Raw genomic sequence first — 17,260 nt, 5'->3', positions numbered from 1 at the left:
GTTTCCCTGCAGATATCATGTGAAGAAGAAGGAGACTGTGATCATGAGGCAGGGAGTTCCAAAGTGTGCTGTTAGGTTTCCCTGCCGATATCATGTGAAGAAGAAGGAGACTGTGATCATGAGGCAGGGAGTTCCAAAGTGTGCTGTTAGGTTTCCCTGCCGATATCATGTGAAGAAGAAGGAGACTGTGATCATGAGGCAGGGAGTTCCAAAGTGTGCCGTTAGGTTTCCCTGCCGATATCATGTGAAAAGAGTAGAAATAATCAGCCGCAGCGGCTCCTCTTCCCTTCGCGGCGGCTTTCCCGTGTCTGCGAGGGGAGAGCGGCCTCCTCCCTCCGTCCCTCTCGCTCCTCCTCCTCCGTCCCTCCTCCGCGGCCTCCGCCATGTCTTCGCCGGCCCGCCCTCCTCCTCGGGGCTCCGAGCGCGCCCTGGCCCGGCGGGACGGCTCGGCGGGGCTCCGCCTGGGGCAGCGCTGGGCGGGCGGCACGGGCTGCGTGGTGTGGGACGCGGCGCTGGTGCTGGCGCGCTTCCTCGAGAAGCAGGCGGCCGAGGAAGAGGCGGGCCCGGCCGGGCTCCCTCTCCGCCGCAAGGCCGCGCTCGAGCTGGGCGCCGGCACCGGCCTCGTGGGCCTCATGGCCGCCAGCCTCGGGTACGTCGCCGGCGCCTCCGCGGCCGGGCCGGGCCCCCCGGGGGGCTTCCGTCTCGCTCAGTGTGGCCGACACGGACTGGCAGCAGCGGCAGCCTCCAACCTTTAATAAGAACAACCCCAGCGCTACCTGGAGGCGCTGCTGCCTGCTTGGGGTTGAGCATGGGACCTTAATAATAATAATAATAATAATAATAATAATAATAATAATAATAATATAGGTGCCCTTCCCACTGAGCTATAGCTCTTCCCTTAAAATTAACAGTAAGATTCCAGTCCTCAGGCCCATCTAATTGCTCCAGTATTGCCCACACTGACTGGCAGCAGCAGCAGCCTGGAGCCTTTAATAATAACAATAGTAACCCCAGCGCTACCTGGAAACGTTGATGCTTTCTTGGGATTGAGCATGAGACCTGAATAATAATAATAATAATAACAATACAGGTGCCCTTCCCACTGAGCTATAACTATAGCTCTTCCCTTAAATCCCCTTAACAGCAAGATTCCAGTCCTCAGGCTCATCTAGTTGATCCATCTAGTTCAGTATTGCCCCCACTGACTGGCAGCAGCGGCAGCCTGGAGCCTTTAATAATAACAATAATAGCCCCAGCGCTACCTGGAGACGCCGATGCTTTCTTGGGATTGAGCATGAGACCTGAATAATAATAATAATAATAATAATAATAATAATAATAATAATAATAATACAGGTGCCCTTCCCACCGAGCTATAGCTCTTCCCTTAAAATTAACAGTAAAATTCCGGTCCTCAGGCCCATCTAGTTGGTCCATTTAGTTCAGTATTGCCCACACTGACGGGTAGCAGCGGCACCCTGGAGCCTTCAATAATAACAGTAATAACCCCAGTGCTACCTGGGGTTAACCCAGCGCTGTGAGAGAGAGAGAGAGAATGAGACGGGCAACTAATATAGCCCCCCCACCTCTTTTGTAGTGCAAACGTGACAGTTACTGATCTCGATGAAGTTCAGGATTTGCTGAAAATGAACATTGAGAATAATCGGCATCTTATCACAGGCTCCATTCAAGCCAAGGTACTGAAATGGTTCGTATGAACTTCTTGTTCTGTAATTTTAAAATTTCCTCAAGAAACTGCAAACCAATTTTAGGGAGTGGAAGTCAACTTTAACCAGGGAGTGACTCTTTGGTAGGGCTGTGATCTGTAGCGTGAAGTCACAGATAATCATATCAACATGCACATGCTTTCAACTTCTTCTAGCTGTTCCATACTTTGCTTTGAACTGACTTAGCATTTTATGTATATTTGAAGCTTAGAAGGTTTTGCATGGGGGTGGCTAAGCGTTGAACTAAATTGGTAGGTGAGCAGAGGTAGATCTGCCAGGGCCTGCATCATTCTGCCCCCTGCTGCCCTCCTTATACCTTGGACTACAACTCCCATCAGCCCCAGCCAGCATGTGGTCCAAAGTATTAGTCTCAGTTAACAGAATTGTAGAAAGGACCACGAAGGTCATCTGGCCCAACCCCTCCTCAGTGTCACCAGGTTGGTGAAGGTTGGCCTGGCTTGTGCTCTTGGGGTTGCCCAGAAGACTCTGCCACACATACCTGCATAACTTGTAGATAGACTTGTACTTTTTTATGCATTTAATCCTAAAGCTGCTTTGGGAGCCGCTGTCGACTGAACAAGAGGGCACAAATAAAACCGAATGTTCTTTTGTTAATTGCATCCACCTTCTTCTTGTTTAGGGGTGAAGAAGTTTCAGACTTCCTTCCGTCACCTGATTACATCCTGATGGCAGACTGCATCTACTACGAAGAGGTAAATCACATTTTTTCTTGTAGATTAGCCTTTTGGCTGCAAGTGTGGAATGAGGTTAAGTGACAAGTGCTTTCTGCTTTACGGACAGTCACTGGAGCCATTGCTCAAGACTCTGAAAGACCTGGCTGGCCCTGAGACGACCATCCTTTGCTGCTATGAAGAAAGGACCATGGGGAAGAACCCAGAAGTGGAGAAAAAATACTTTGAGGTGAGTCGTCTGCCAGTGCAGAATGTCTTGGAGGAGCCCTTGTTCCTGTGGAGAAAAGCCTGGAAGTATCCCAAGGCGCTTTCTGGAACGGGATATAAAAATCAAACAGAAACCTGCCAGTGTCATAGAATTGTAAAGTTGGAAGGGACCCCAAGGGTCTTCTAGACTAACCCCAAGTCTTAATGCTTTTTTAAAAAACAAAAATATGTGCTGTGACACACATTGAATGCTTTCTGGCCACCTCTCCTCCCAAAGGATATTGTAGATCTGGAGAAGTTCAGGAAAGGGCAACCAAAATGATCAAGGAGATGGAGAATCTCACAACATTTGAGACACTTTAGTTTAGAGAACGCGATAGACCTCTATCATGGAGCGTCTCCACTCCCATCCTTCAGCCTGGACACTGAGGTCCAGCTCTGAGGGCCTTTTGGCAGTTCCCTCCCTGCGAGAAGTGAAGTTACAGGGAACCAGGCAGAGGGCCTTCTCGGTAGTGGCACCTGCCCTGTGGAACGCCCTCCCACCAGATGTCAGGGAAATAAGCCACTATCTTGACTTTTAGAAGACATCTGAAGGCAGCCCTGTTTAGGGAAGCTTTTAATGTTTTATTGTGATTAATGTTTCTAATTTGTTGGAAGCCGCCCAGGGTGGCAAGGCCAATCAGATGGGTTGTATATAACTATTAAATTATTATTGTACAGTGGTGCCTCGCAAGACGAAAAGAATCCGTTCCGCGAGTCTCTTCGTCTAGCGGTTTTTTCGTCTTGCGAAGCAACCCTATTAGCGGCTTAGCGGCTTAGAAAAAGGGGGGGAGCGAAAAAAATCGCAAGACTCGCAAGACGTTTTCATCTTGCGAAGCAAGCCCATAGGGAAATTCGTCTTGCGAAGCGCCTCGAAAAACGGAAAACCCTTTCGTCTAGCGGGTTTTTCGTCTTGCGAGGCATTCGTCTTGCGGGGCACCACTGTATTATTATCTATGAAATTACACATGGTCTGAAGAATGTGGTACGGATAGTTTTTCTGTGTCTTAGATAGTACTAGAATCGGGGGTCATCCAGTGGAAGTGAATGGTGGGAGAGTCAGGACAGGCACAGCACATAGTTAAACTAAAAAATGACTGCAGGATATTGTGATGGCACCGAATTAGATTGCTTTAGAAGGGGATCAGGCATGGAGAAGAAAGCTAGCAGTGGCTGAAAAATTCCTCCAGAATCAGAGGCAGCGTGCTGGGGAACAGCTGTGGCGCTCATACCCTGGTTGTGGGCTTCCCGTAGGCATCTGACCTGCCCCTTTGAGAAGCAGGATGTGGGGCCAGGTGTGCCTTTGATGCAGCAGCTGGGCTCCCGGGAGTCTGCGTGGAGGATTTCTGTGCTGTGCTGCTGAGGTTATGGTTACATAAGTGGTGCAATTTCTCTGGGAGGCTCAGATCTGAATGAGGCCAAGGACACGTAGCTGCACTCTTTTATTCTTGCGCAATGTTAAATTGCAGCTTCTTCAGAGGGACTTTGATCTGGAGAAGGTTCCCTTGGAGAAGCACGACGAGGAGTATCGGAGCGAGGACATTCATATCTTCATCATCAGAAAGAAGAAAGCGGTAGGTGGTCGCTGGAAAGGCACCAGAGATGGACCAGCTTATGCTCCAGAAAACCTTCCATTTTTTGGAGCCATAGCAATATAAGGTTGCTGTTCTTGTGGTTGAATGATCGAATCCTACCTAGATAATAATAATAATTTATTATTTATACCCTGCCCATCTGGCTGAGTTTCCCCAGCCACTCTGGGTGGCTCCCAATCAAGTGTTAAAAACAGTACAGCATTAAATATTAAAAACTTCCCTGAACAGAGCTGCCTTCAGATGTCTTCTGAATGTCAGGTAGATGTTTATCTCTTTGACATCTGATGGGAGGGCGTTCCACAGGGCGGGCGCCACTACCGAGAAGGCCCTCTGCCTGGTTCCCTGTAGCTTTGCTTCTCGCAATGAGGGAACCGCCAGAAGGCCCTCGGCGCTGGACCTCAGTGTCCGGGCTGAACGATGGGGGTGGAGACGCTCCTTTGAGTGGAAGCCCACCCAAATCTCATTTCTGTGTTTCCTCTCTCCTCCTCCTCCCTGCAGCCCTGTAAAGGATAATCATTGGCTCAGCACGGGTGTCATTCTGTCTTCCTCCAAATCAGAGGTTCCTAAACTTATTTGGCCTACTGCCCCCTTTTCAGAAAAAAAAATACTCCCTGCCCCCTTGCCATTGGCCAAATAGGCAGGCAAGCTGTGATCCATTTCCCAGGCCTGGATGAAGCTGAAAAGAGTTCCCCCAAGCCTGGGAAAACCCCTCGGCTCCAGCAGGGCCACCAGATGGGGGGGGGCATTGTTGCTGTCCCACAATGGTGCACGACGTGGCAGTAAGCCTCATTACACAACAGATGAAACATGCACTAATGGTTTTTCAAAATTATCTTTTTTCTTTATGCTTCCACTGCCCTCTTATTTTTATTCAGCGCCCCCCAATTGCACCCAAAGCTACTCCGGCCCTCCTGGATCGTTCCTGCACACACCCCCACCCCCCAAATCATAGCAGGCAAGATGGGAATCAGGCTTAGGACTGCAAACACCCTTCCTCGCCTCTCTTCCTACTCAGATGCAAACCCCCTTTCCCATATGTGCCCTTATCATAACCATGGTTATACTAACCAAATTATTTCATAACTATGCTTTGTTAACTCGCTTCAAACCATGGTTTCCAGCTACGGTTTCTGAGGGAGCCCTGGTTAGCGCTGGTGCGGATGCAGTGTTACAAACTGAGATATGAAAGCCAGGAGCTAAAGGCCACCTTGAACCTAGGTTATGGGCACCGCAGCGGAATGTCTAGCTGCGCTTTTTTTTAATAACAAGAATACAAAGCTGAAAATGAATGAGCTGCAGCTAAAATCTTACGTTCCTTTTTCACATGGTCTAGTCCTTCCTTTTTTTTATAATAATTTTTATTAAGGTTTTCCAAATTAAAACAAATTATAACAAATTAAATCCAATTTATAAACTTTTTGCCAATAGCCAGGACTTCCCCTCCCTACCCCCTCTTGTGTTCCAAATCTTCCAAATAAGCAATTAAATTCAACAAGTTCTTATCCCCAAATTACACACATCATCAATAACCCAATTTATCCAAATTCCCATCGCCTAAGATCGATCTATTCCCTTCCACGAGTTCACCCCTTTCAAACATAGTACAGATAGAAATAAGATAAATATGAATAGTGATTTTACAGCCTTTGGATTCCAATTTTCCCTCCCCTCTTTCCCCTTTGCGTTTCACCTATCCCTCTACTTCTAATATCTTCCTGGAGTTCCCACATTACACTATGTCCCTCAGGTTCTTTGCCAGTCTTTGATTACGGGTGTCCAATCGTAGAAGGAGTCTATCAAAAAAGGGGCCCATTTCTTCTATCCAGGTTTTTATATCCAGGAGTAAAAACTCCAATTTTGTTTCCATAAGCTTGTCAAACCTGGATATCCCAAATGTTCCCTCTCCCAGTTCTGTCCAGTTCTTGTTATTTCCTTGTTCTTGTCAATCATTCTCCTCCTTTTTATTTCTCTGTTCTCCCACAGAAATGTTCTTTTTCCAAAAGTTTCTAGTGTCTCTGCAGAGGCTTGTTATTCATGGAGCAAAGCATTGCATCATGTTCCTTTCATTTTCCAACAAATAGTTCCATTGTTTCCTGTAGTGTATAGACCTCTGTAGACAAAATAATGTTCCATTCCTGCAGTTTCCCAGGAGATTAAAAGTTCCATTCAACTGTTCAAGTTTCCTGTGAAAAACACATGCAATATCCCTCGGCTCCTCTAGGTGGATTGCAGTAGCAAAGTTCCCTTCCAGAATCACATCCACCAGACCAAGTAGCTTGTTAGCCGATATTTAAAACAGTTTATATTCAATTTATAACAAATATAACCGGCAAAGTCCTCATAACAAAATCTCTATTTTAATCTTCCTTTTTGACAGCTCTTTGACAGCTGTCAAAACCTCCATCGCTTTTCTCCAGGCAGTTTCACGAGTCGCTCCAGGGATTCCGGGGGGGGGTTGCTTTTTTTTAAAAGAATTCCACTTTTCTCCTCCAGCTCAATCTTATAATTTTCCCTCGCGAAGTTGCTGATTCGGCAAGATAAGGTTACACTCGATCTTAGTTGTCCAGTCCTTTGTTTTGGCTCTTCTACAATTTAGGGGTGGGCTGACTTCCTTTTTTCCGCCTCCCCCGTTCGCTCCGAATTTTAAAAATTTATCCCTTTTTTTTTTTTAGTCCATATTCCAATTACTCACGGGTTCTTCTTTAGAGCCAGATTTTCAATAGAAGAAGTCAGCGCTCTCCGCCGGATGGCATGCGGCTGCGCTCGGCAGGGATAGCAGAGAACTCAAAGCACCACGCTTCTCCCCGGCACCCGATCCGTAGCCTTTAAAAAGGCTCCTTCACGAGTCGGGAGAGCGCTGACGGTGCCAGCCGAGTCTCCATGTCCACGGCCTCCTCTGGCCGTGGTTTTTAAGGGTCCCCGCATCGCCGGTGCGGTAGGACCCAGCCCCTGCCAAGCCGGCTCCCTCCGGAGCTCGGAGGGAGTCCGCCATTCGGCGATGGCGCCGACCCGGAAGTCCTACATGGTCTAGTCCTTCCCATGCCCACCCCCTAATAACGAGGGTCCCTTCTCCAGTCTTCAGAGAGTGGCTGGAAGTGGGGGAGGCAGAAAAAGGTCCTCCTTTTCTTCCAGCAGAGGCAGTTTTAATCTGAAATCTTAGGCTCAGTACTGCGCCCAGAGCTCAGAAATTGCTCACATTGATGAAATTCCATGTCGCAAAACGTGCCTAGAACAATGCGCGTTTCGAACGCTGTGTGGATGTAACAAAGATCGCTTAGGCCCAGGAGAACCAGTGTGGGGCTTCTAGGTGTCGTTAGACCATGGCTCCTTTCAGCCTCCACAAGTATCTTGGATGATGAGACTTTCACAGGCCAACAGCAACTGGAAGATGCCACATGAGCTACCCCTGCCTTATGCTGACAAGCAGGGATTTGTGTTAGAGAGAGAGGCTGGCACCCTCTTTATAAACCAGAGTTTGTAGGGAGCCGATGAGAAGAAACTAGCAAAATAGTTTCCGCCAAGGTAGTTATTGGTTTCTTGATGTTTTTCAGATTTTTCCATCATGACAGCTTTTTTAATGACACTCTGGGAACTGGGAAGGATAGAGCCAAGAGCTCTTCACAGAGACTTTGCAGAGCATCTCTTCGGCAAAAGTGGATCATCGAGCCGTCTCCTACTAAGATGAGACACGCAGTCTGTTTTCTTGAAAGAGCTGCAGACTCAAGGCTCCGGCTTACCTTTCGGCAAGGGCGCTGGCTGCAGAAGAAGAAAAATGAAGGCTTGTGACGCCAGTGAACAGAAATGGGTAACTCTGAGTCACACGGGTGGCTAAGTGTTTTGTACACATTTTCCAGCTACTTCTGAGTAACAATCGGCCTTGCTAGTTACTGTTTCCAAGAAATTTTGTTATGTAAGTAGGGTGATTTATTAAACTCTTCTTCCTAGTGCATTCTCGAAAAGTCATGTCTCCTCGACCACACCTTGCCTGAGTTCCTTGAGCCCACAGTACAATTTGGGATGTTCCTGGTGACACAGATGTAAAACATATTGGGGGGGGGGGGCAGACACACAGACCCTACGCCTGCATGAAGCTTTCAGAACAAGGAAAGAAAAAGGAGAACACAGGGGATGAGGAACTTGTGGCCTCACAGATACTGAGCGACTCCGTCTCCCATTTGCCCCAACAAACCTGGCCAGTGGTCAGAGACGATGGGAAATGAAGTCTTTTGAGTGGCCCCAAGGGCCCTGAGATAATCTGTTCAGTTCCCAGCAAGGGTGTGGTCTGAGTTGGAGACCTCGTGAGCTGCTGCCTTCTCCCTCCGCAGCTCTGTTGCCCCACTATGCAGAATAACTCCTAAGCTCGGTCGGGCTCAAAGACTGACTTGAGAGCCTCTGCAGTTTCCTCCCGACCCATTTCTGCCACTCTTCTAAGGAGCGGCCTGTTCTGCATGGAGCTGCAGCAAGCAGAGCTGTGTGCCAACGAGGAAGGGCTGTGGCTGTACGAAATGTACCGGGTGGTGCACAGCCAGCTCCTCATTCATCTCTGGATTGCCACAGGGTGGGAAATCATTCCTTTAGCCGCAGAGGGAGGGTCTGCCGTCCAAAGGTGCAGCTCAGGCCCTACGTGTGGGACAGCCTCAGCTTAGTTCCCTCCAGAAGTTTTGGACCTCAAACGCTCTGGCTGGGGCTAATGGGAACTGCGGTCCAGAGCACCAGGAGGGCATCAGGTTGGGGGGGGCTGGTGGGTGTGGCTCCAAGTCATGCATTGCTGCGAAAAGAATCATAACTAACAGGTCAGAGGTAATCCATGTGCCCTGACCAACATTCATCATCCCTGAGCATCCCAGAGCAGGGTCAGAGAAGACCCTCCCCAACTTGAGACCAGGGAGAGTCACTGGCAGCAGTGGGCAGGTCAAATGGGCCTCTTCGCCTGGCTTCAGGGCAGTTTTAGGTGCCCCTGTGAGGTCACCATAGGCACCCGTTGGCTTTGGATGAAAAGGGAGGAATCCAGCAGGACTGGGGGGAAAAGGGTGGAACCGATACTGGAAATGTTTGATTCACGCACTGACTTTGTTTGATTTTACTGCCCCCGCATTTGAGGACGTTTGCAGTGGTCATTCAAAAAGGGCTTATCTGGTGAAGAAGTCAGATGATCCAATTGCCACAAACAAAGCAATTGTATACACAGGATGGCATTGTGATCTGCTTTGCGGAGCACGCTCCCCTGTTTGAAGGGCTGCCTAGTCGAAGTCCGGTTTAAAGATGAAGAACTCTGAGAAGGGGGACCTGGAGGGAACTTGAATTCAGGGCACAGCTGTAGCATGCAGCATCCAGGCAGCAGAAATGGGGGTCCCCTCGTCACAGCCTCCCCCACGAGGGAGGGATACATTGCAGTTGTATTTAAATTGCACTATTTATTAGTTTGCACCTGTGTATATAGGTTAGCAAATGCACATCTTTTGCAAAACCGTTCTTTGTTCCTTTTGGGGTGCAGGGAGGAGATGCCGTTCATTCCTTTTAAAATGCATTAATGGCCCCCCTAAGCATCTGCACTGGGTCTCCATCTTGCCAGGATTCAGATTTAAACTGACTTGAAATTTCTTACCTCCGGTTCCAAATTCAAGTTGAACTCAGATTTCAAGCAATGTAGTTTGGCAGCCAAACTGGTTTGGTAGCCAGTTTCTCCCAGCCAGAACTAGAGAAGGCCAAATCTCTCAGCTTTGGATTCTTTCAGTCTCTCTTTCATTTGTTAAGCTGACTTCTCCACAGTTCCACATCTATTTGCAAACTTTTTGACTTAAAAAATGCAGATGAGAATTACTACACACTTTTGCGCACATCTATCTTAATATACAAAATATGCTTGGTAAACAATATACAGTGGTACCTCTGGTTGCAGATGGGATCTGTTCCAGATCTCTGGTTGGATCCTGAGGTTTCCACAACTGGAGGTGCCACTTCTGCACATGTGTGCAGCGCGCCGAGTGCTTCTGCGCATGGGTGCGCAGCGAAACCCGGAAAAATACTTCTGGGTTTGCCGCGTATGTATCCTGAAGGATACATAACCGGAGGTGAATGCAAGTTGAGGTACCACTGCAGTGTACTCAGTTTTGTGTGCATTTTTCACTCGTATTTTTGTGTGCCTGCTTTGGTTAGGGAAGTGCATTGCGTTGCAAAATTCAGATAAGTGTGGATTTCAAAGAGCTGTGTTTTGATTCATGTGTTGGTATGGGAAACTGAATTTGTGAAAGGCTTGATCTCCCACCCCTACCCAGAAGGGGGCAGCATAAGATAACAGTGCAATCGGCGCCTGCCCCACTCTCCTTTCTAGAGAGGCGGAATGTACCCAATACCACTAGACATGTTTGTTTTATGGTGCCTTCTTCCACAGCAAGTGTCCTAGCAGTTGGACATTGCTGCAAATCTTCTGCCTGAGACCCCAAACACACCTTGCAGACCTGGGCATCCCTGGGGGTGCAAAAATGACCACTGGACCAGTTGAAAGTTGTGCTGCAGACATGTTTCACCCCTCTGCCCCAGGTGTATTGTAAAACTGCACATGTCAACAGTTACCAAACTCTCCCAATGCTGGAGCTTGAATCATGGTAGCATTAAGGCAGATGTTCTCCCCACCCCATTCCCATAACTGCAGGAATGATTTGTGCCCAGTCCAAAACCGGGGGACTGAGACATCTTCAAATATGGCAGCTTTTCATCTGGGTGTGTGTGTGTGTGTGTGTGTGTGTGTGCGCGCATTATGCAGCACTAAAACAGACGTAAAGAAAAAGAGTTGTGTTGCAAGCGGGGTGGGAAACATACACAAACACACATTGGGTGAGAGTCCTAATAGCACAAGGATGGAAGAACGAGGAAATCCCGACCAAAGAACTGTGGCAAGAGAAATTGATGGATTACGCAGAATTGGCGAAATTGACACACAAACTACGTGATAAGGACAACTGTGACTTTAAAGAAGAATGGGAACCTTTTACAAAGTACTTAAAGGAACAACAAAATGAACTGGACTCCTTGGCAGGTTTTGAATAAACATACACATATTTTTTTATTGGTAACATATTGATAGATTAATTAAGGATCTTTACAATTTTATAATATGCAGAGAATAATGTGTGCTGAGAAACCAGAGAGAGCTGAAGGAAGTCTGTGAGGGTGGGTTTTTCTTTTTAGGGGAGGGGGGAAATGGGGGGGGGAATGAGGATGATGTATTTTTGATAAATTGTTACGTTGAAATTCCTAATAAAAAAAACCTAACACACACACACATTGGGTGCCTGGGATTCGCACTCGGGTCCTGCTTGCAGACTTCCATGGAGGATCTGGTTGCCCACTATGAGAACCAAGATGTTGGGAAAGCAGAACGGGCTCCCTTGGAAAGTGGGGGGTGGGGGGGTGCCTTCCTTGGATATTTTTTCGGAGACACCGCTGATGGATTCCTGAGCATTGATCCTGCATGCAAAGTGGTCACTCTACAGCTGAGCCACGGATCTTCCCTCCTGAGGAGACTGCGGGTGTTTCCTCTTCCAGTTACGCAGTGTATGTCTTTTGCAGCTATAAAGTCTCTCAGGACCCACCTTTGCTGTTCACCTGTTAGTCCCCAAACAACAGGGATATGCTTGGCAGGGGGTTGGACTCGATGGCCCTTGTGGTCTCTTCCAACTCTATGATTCTGTGACCGGCGCTTGGAAACAGGGTGTGCTCACTGCCCATCCCTCTGAGCCACACGTTCTACACAAAGCTCAGGGGTGGTGAAGGTGGCTGTCTCCTGCCTCCTGATATTTCCCTTACGGATCCTCAATAAACTTCAGAGCAACCTCATGGTTCCCCCCAACACAGTTTTTAAAAGTCACCGCAGAAGCTCTCTTCCTTCCCACACAGGCCGTTTGGTTCTGCAGTGCCTCACTGAGGAGAGATCCTGGGCACACTTAAACGGGGCATGCGCACTTGCGCATAGCTCCAGGGCTGACACAAGACATTTGGCTGCCTTAGGCAAGGAAGTAAATGGCAAACACCCCCAGCCTCCCAATACGCCGAAGTCAAGGTGGATAGTTACATGCCTGAAATAATAAATAATGGCACCAGAGAGGCATTGTCAATGTATTTTGGCATCTGAGACAGAAAATCACACAAGCATCTCTCTTTCTCCCTGGAAATAAAAATGCAGTACAAACAAACCATTTTCTTCTTAAAAAAATAAACAAAAACAAAATGCTTTTGAGAATCTCCAAAACTGAAGAAATTAAGAGTGCAAATGGCAGAGGGAAGTCACATCTGCCCAGAGTCTCAGGAAGGGAGACAAAAGATGAAGGCCATGTATATGTCCCCCGTGAGTGGGCTTCCGGTAGGGAAAAAAATGACCCTGCACACTTCTGGGGCAAATGACCACCAGCCTCTCTCCAATGGTAGGGCTGGACCTGCCTGCTTCCAGTGCAACAGGGCAAACTGGTCCTCATCCTAAGTCCTATTTCTTGCCAGAATTTTCTGTGCCATGAAAACAAATTTTATTTTTCCATAGCACCCTGTACGTGAATGTCCTTTTTACTGGTGCAATTTTTAAAAATGCAAGCTCTTGCTGCCCCAGCTGTCTTGCACATTTGGTCTTACTGATCGGCAGTGGGATGACGAGAGCAGGCGGAGAAAAGGAAGCAAAACAGGAGATTTCTTGAAGCCCCCTCACAGGTCTGCAAACAATGCTGGCAGCAAGTCATGAACATCCTTTGATCTTCCAGGCTCTGCAGGAACCAAATCTGCAAGGAACACACTTGATAGTCAAAGTGGTTCAAATCCCTTGGGGACTGGGGGGAGAGGAATCTAGCAGACAAAGGCTCCCTTGTCCGCTTGGTGTCTGCCCTGAATTCTTGGGACCGATGTTGCAAGGGCAAAGCTCACGAGATCGCCCTTGGGGGACCTCCAAGGACCCTGAACAGGGGAGAGAGAGGCAAGGAGCTCAGACAGGCAGACCAGACAGGGACCAAACCAAGGAAGGCCCATCTATCTTTCAGGTCAGTGGAAGGCTGGATCCTGTTTCACAAGTCTGAATTTCAGTTTCATTCTCTTCTGTGGCTATTCATGCATTTTTATATTGTTGTTTTTCTAGTTTTAGGTTGTTGACATTATTTTAATTCTATGGTTTTTTAGACACTGGTTGGAGATATATATATGTGTGTGTGTGTGTGTGTGTGTGTGTGTGGTTGTTGTTTAGTCGTTTAGTCGTGTCCAACTCTTCGTGCCCCCTGGACCAGAGCACGCCAGGCCCTCCTGTCTTCCACTGCCTCCCGCACTTTGGTCAAACTCATGCTGGTAGCTTCGAGAACACTGTCCCACCATCTCGTCCTCTGCCGTCCCCTTCTCCTTGTGCCCTCCATCTTTCCCAACATCAGGGTCTTTTCCAGGGAGTCTTCTCTTCTCATGAGGTGGCCAAAGTACTGGAGCCTCAGCTTCACAATCTGATTGAAGGAATAGGTGGCATATTAATGTGGTAAATAAATAACAAGCAAATTAACAAAATATCCCAGTGATCCTGACTTAACTGCATGCATTTCTAGTTTATTTTTAAAAAATGATGCATGAGAAAAAGAAGAGCCATGCAACCCAGCGGCAGCAAAAAAAAGGTAAATGTAAAGGACTCCTGGACGGTTAAGTCCAGTCAAAGGCGACTACGGGGTTGCGGTACTCATCTCACTTTCAGGCCGAGGGAGCCGATGTTTGTCCACAGACAGCTTTCTGGGTCATGTGGCCAGCAGGACTAAACCACATCTGGTGCAATGGGACACTGTGACGGAAACCAGAGCGCACAGAAACGCCGTTTACCTTCCCGCCACAGCGGTACCTATTTATCTACTTCCACTGGTGTGCTTTCGAACTGCTAGGTTGGCAGGAGCTGGGACTGAGCAATGGGAGCTCACCCCATCATTGCGGGGATTCAAACTGCCGACCTTCTGACCGGCAAGTCCAAGAGGCTCAGTGGTTTAGATCACAGCGCCACCTACATCACCCAAGCCTTGGATCGTGCCCTGGAGCCTTCTGCATTGCTCCGTCCAGAGGAGCAGGATGGTGTCTTCTGCAGGCGGGTTAATGCGCAGAGCTGTCTCCAGACAGCATAGAATTTGCAACTTCCTGCCCTCAAAGAAAAACAGGAGGCATTCATTTGCCGTCTTGGCAGCCGGCGTAGAAAACACTAAAGTGAATGGAAATGTCAAGAGATCTCTGAGCACAGAGGCCCATCACTCTTTCCATGCCCCCTCCCCTCTGCCACCCCCAATTGTCACACTTTACTTGGAGACAGCGGAGATGAGAAGGGGAGCACTGGCTGCTTCCGGGGCTGACCCAAGACAGGAGACTCCAATGCGCTCCCCTTCCTTGCTCACCAATGAGCAGAGGCCACCATCCAGGCTTGTGTTTCCTTGCCAGGAGAGACAGCACTGATAGGCCTCCTGTTCGAATTGTGGATTGTAAGGGTGTCCTCTGGGGCACTGTGCCCTGGCCCTTGGTTGCCCTCAAAACCCGACATATACTCGGAGTCGAGAGTGGATTTCATGCTCCTTATTCAGCTCATAGTAGTGAGGAATGTCAGTTTCCCCAAAATGTCTGCTTTATATACATTATTTACACAATGGGCCCCACGTGATTGGCTAATTCCGGGATTCTCCTGTAGGCCAATCAGGTTGTGGATTCACTTCCACCTGGAGCTGGATTGGGTGGCTCCTGTGGACCAATCAGACTGCTGCATTTTGGATCCTATTGTTCTAGGACCAATCAGACTGCTGCATTCTGGATCCTATTGTTCTACGACCAATCAGGTGGCTGCATTTTGGATCCTATTCAACTCAGTACATAACACAACCCATCTCCAAAATAGCAAAATGGCTGGGCATCCCTAGAACCATTCGCTTCAACCTGGATCAGCTGCAGTGAGAAGGGCAGAGGGAGGCGTGTTTGGTCTGTAGAGGGAAAGTGGGCAGGGGAGTGGGAGGGGGGGTCTGCAGTGATTTTTCAGAGAGGGAGTAGCAAAGTCAAAATAATATCTGAAAAGCGGGCAAAGCAGGCTTGTTTTGCGCACACACAGGTGAGAATAATGCCCGTACATTTTGCCTTGTGGCTCAGATACTACAAATGCTAGAAACTGCCCCACTCTTTTTAAAATAAAAGCAGGGGATCTGGAGGTTATTTTCCGGGGGGGGGGCATGCTGGGAGGTCCATTTCTCAGTCTCTGTGAGAAAAGGGTGCTGGATTAGATGGGTCCATCTGGGTATGGGAGAAGTGGAGAATGGGGGTTTTTTCCTGACCTCTCTCCCCTTACCAAAATGTGGTATTATGATAAAATGGCCCCGTTAAGGGAGCTCATCCCAAAGGAGGTAGGGGATAAATTAAAGGCAATCTCAATTGAGGAGATGGAGAATAGTTGGGGAATAGAAGGTACAAGGGAACAGGAAAGTGGTATTTGGAATAAAATTAATTGGCTACCAAAAAGACAAATTTCCTCTCCGCTAAAGGAAGAAGAAGTTAAAAAATGTAGTAAAAGAATCTTTACACCCTTTGAAGAATTAGTGAAAGCATATAGGACAGATACAATTTCAAAATTGTATAAGGTGTTATTAAGGAAGGGGAAATCACCAAAGGAAAGTTTGAAAGAATATTGGAGGTTAGATACTCAGGAATGAGTAGATGAAGATTGGGAAAGAATCTTTCGACAACCACCATTTGTTGCGACCTCTAGGATGAAAAAGAAAGAAAGAAAGAAAGAAAGAAAGAAAGAAAGAAAGAAAGAAAGAGGAAGGAAGGAAGGAAGGAAGGAAGGAAGGAAGGAAGGAAGGAAGGAAGGAAGGAAGAAAGAAAGAAAGAAAGAAAGAAAGAAAGAAAGAAAGAAAGAAAGTGTTACGGCTAAAATCTGGGTGCGGGGCTACACTGCCACCCAGCTCGTCGGACTAAGTGTCCGCGGGTCCCTGCGGAAGAAAATGAGATCAGCCGGACAGGAGCAAAATGCGAGGATCCAAGGTTTATTGCGCAACAGGTTCAAGACGAGATTGAACAGCGAGAAAGGGGTGACATGAACTTTTGAAACTCCCTCCATGTCCCAGAATACAGTGCAAAATACATCCCAGTTTCATCATGAATACATTAAGGAAAGGTTGGGTTACACAGATTACATCATGAATACATTAAGGAGAGGTTGGGTTACACCGGATTAACATGAGGAGGAGGGAGGGGGGAATATGCAGAGCTGGAGATATGCGCAGATAAGCACATCCTGAGTACTAGTGATGAGAAGACAATGGTAGTCTGCCACCTGGCATTGCCTGGAGGAAAGGTTTGGCAGAGTGATTTTGACAGGATTAGGGTCTTGACACCTTACTTGAGGGATTATGGATATGGATTTTATAGATTTTAGTTCCCTTTGACATTGACAATAGGGAATAAATGGATATATTGTAGTGAAGAAGGTGAAGAAGACATGCCCCCCCTCCGTAACAAAAGAAAGAAAGAAAGAAAGAAAGAAAGAAAGAAAGAAAGAAAGAAAGAAAGAAAGAAAGAAAGAAAGAAAGAAAGATGGGCCCCTGGCCTGATCCAACAGCCTCTTGTGTTCTTACGTTGCTGTTGATCTGCCTTTCATTTAAAAAAACACAAAGGTGGTTCTCTAAGACAATCCTTTCTTGAAAGTAGATTTACACACACACACACAAACACACACACACACACCTCCTTTTCTTCCTCCCCGCTGTTCCCCTGGAATAACCCTGTCTCCCTCCTCTGCCCGCCTTGTTTGCCGACTGAATTGCAAGGTTGCCTCTCGTCTTCCCTGCTGTTATGTCATCCAAGAGGGAGTAACCGAGCCAAGACCGACTGCCGTGTCTTGGTTATATTGGCACTAAGAAGAGAGAGAAACAGGTTGTTGTTGTTGTGAGTTGCAAGAAGAGCTGGGGTTGTGTGCAATGAGACGAGGATACAGGGAGCCTCTGAAGGGCCACAGGCATTACGGAAACCT

At 47.7% G+C, this 17,260-nt stretch overlaps 1 protein-coding gene across 1 annotated transcript; it reads left to right on the top strand.

Annotated features, from left to right (window-relative positions):
* The first annotated feature begins 368 nt into the window (after window positions 1-368).
* VCPKMT (valosin containing protein lysine methyltransferase) lies at window positions 369-8,209 on the top strand. The gene is made up of 6 exons (XM_083742690.1): window positions 369-649; window positions 1,598-1,708; window positions 2,368-2,440; window positions 2,529-2,648; window positions 4,135-4,239; window positions 7,812-8,209. Exons 1-6 carry the CDS (start codon window positions 384-386, stop codon window positions 7,824-7,826), a joined length of 690 nt encoding a protein of 229 aa, XP_083598816.1. The 5' UTR covers window positions 369-383; the 3' UTR covers window positions 7,827-8,209.
* The last annotated feature ends 9,051 nt before the right edge of the window (window positions 8,210-17,260 follow it).

This window comes from Podarcis gaigeae, assembly GCF_964106915.1.
Source record: "Podarcis gaigeae genome assembly, chromosome: 1".
In the NCBI taxonomy this organism is placed as follows: Eukaryota; Metazoa; Chordata; class Lepidosauria; order Squamata; family Lacertidae; genus Podarcis; species Podarcis gaigeae.
The sequence above is the reverse complement of the archived record's forward strand: the minus strand, read 5'-3'. Positions and strand labels throughout refer to the sequence as shown.

Bases quoted from the DNA above. Each gene is read 5' to 3' on its own strand.
- VCPKMT (XM_083742690.1), top strand. From the start codon at position 384: ATGTCTTCGCCGGCCCGCCCTCCTCCTCGGGGCTCCGAGCGCGCCCTG. The intron at 1,709-2,367 runs GTTCGTATGAAC...CTTCTTGTTTAG, and splicing joins CAAGCCAAGGTACTGAAATG to GGGTGAAGAAGTTTCAGACT. The intron at 2,441-2,528 runs GTAAATCACATT...CTTTACGGACAG, and splicing joins ACTGCATCTACTACGAAGAG to TCACTGGAGCCATTGCTCAA.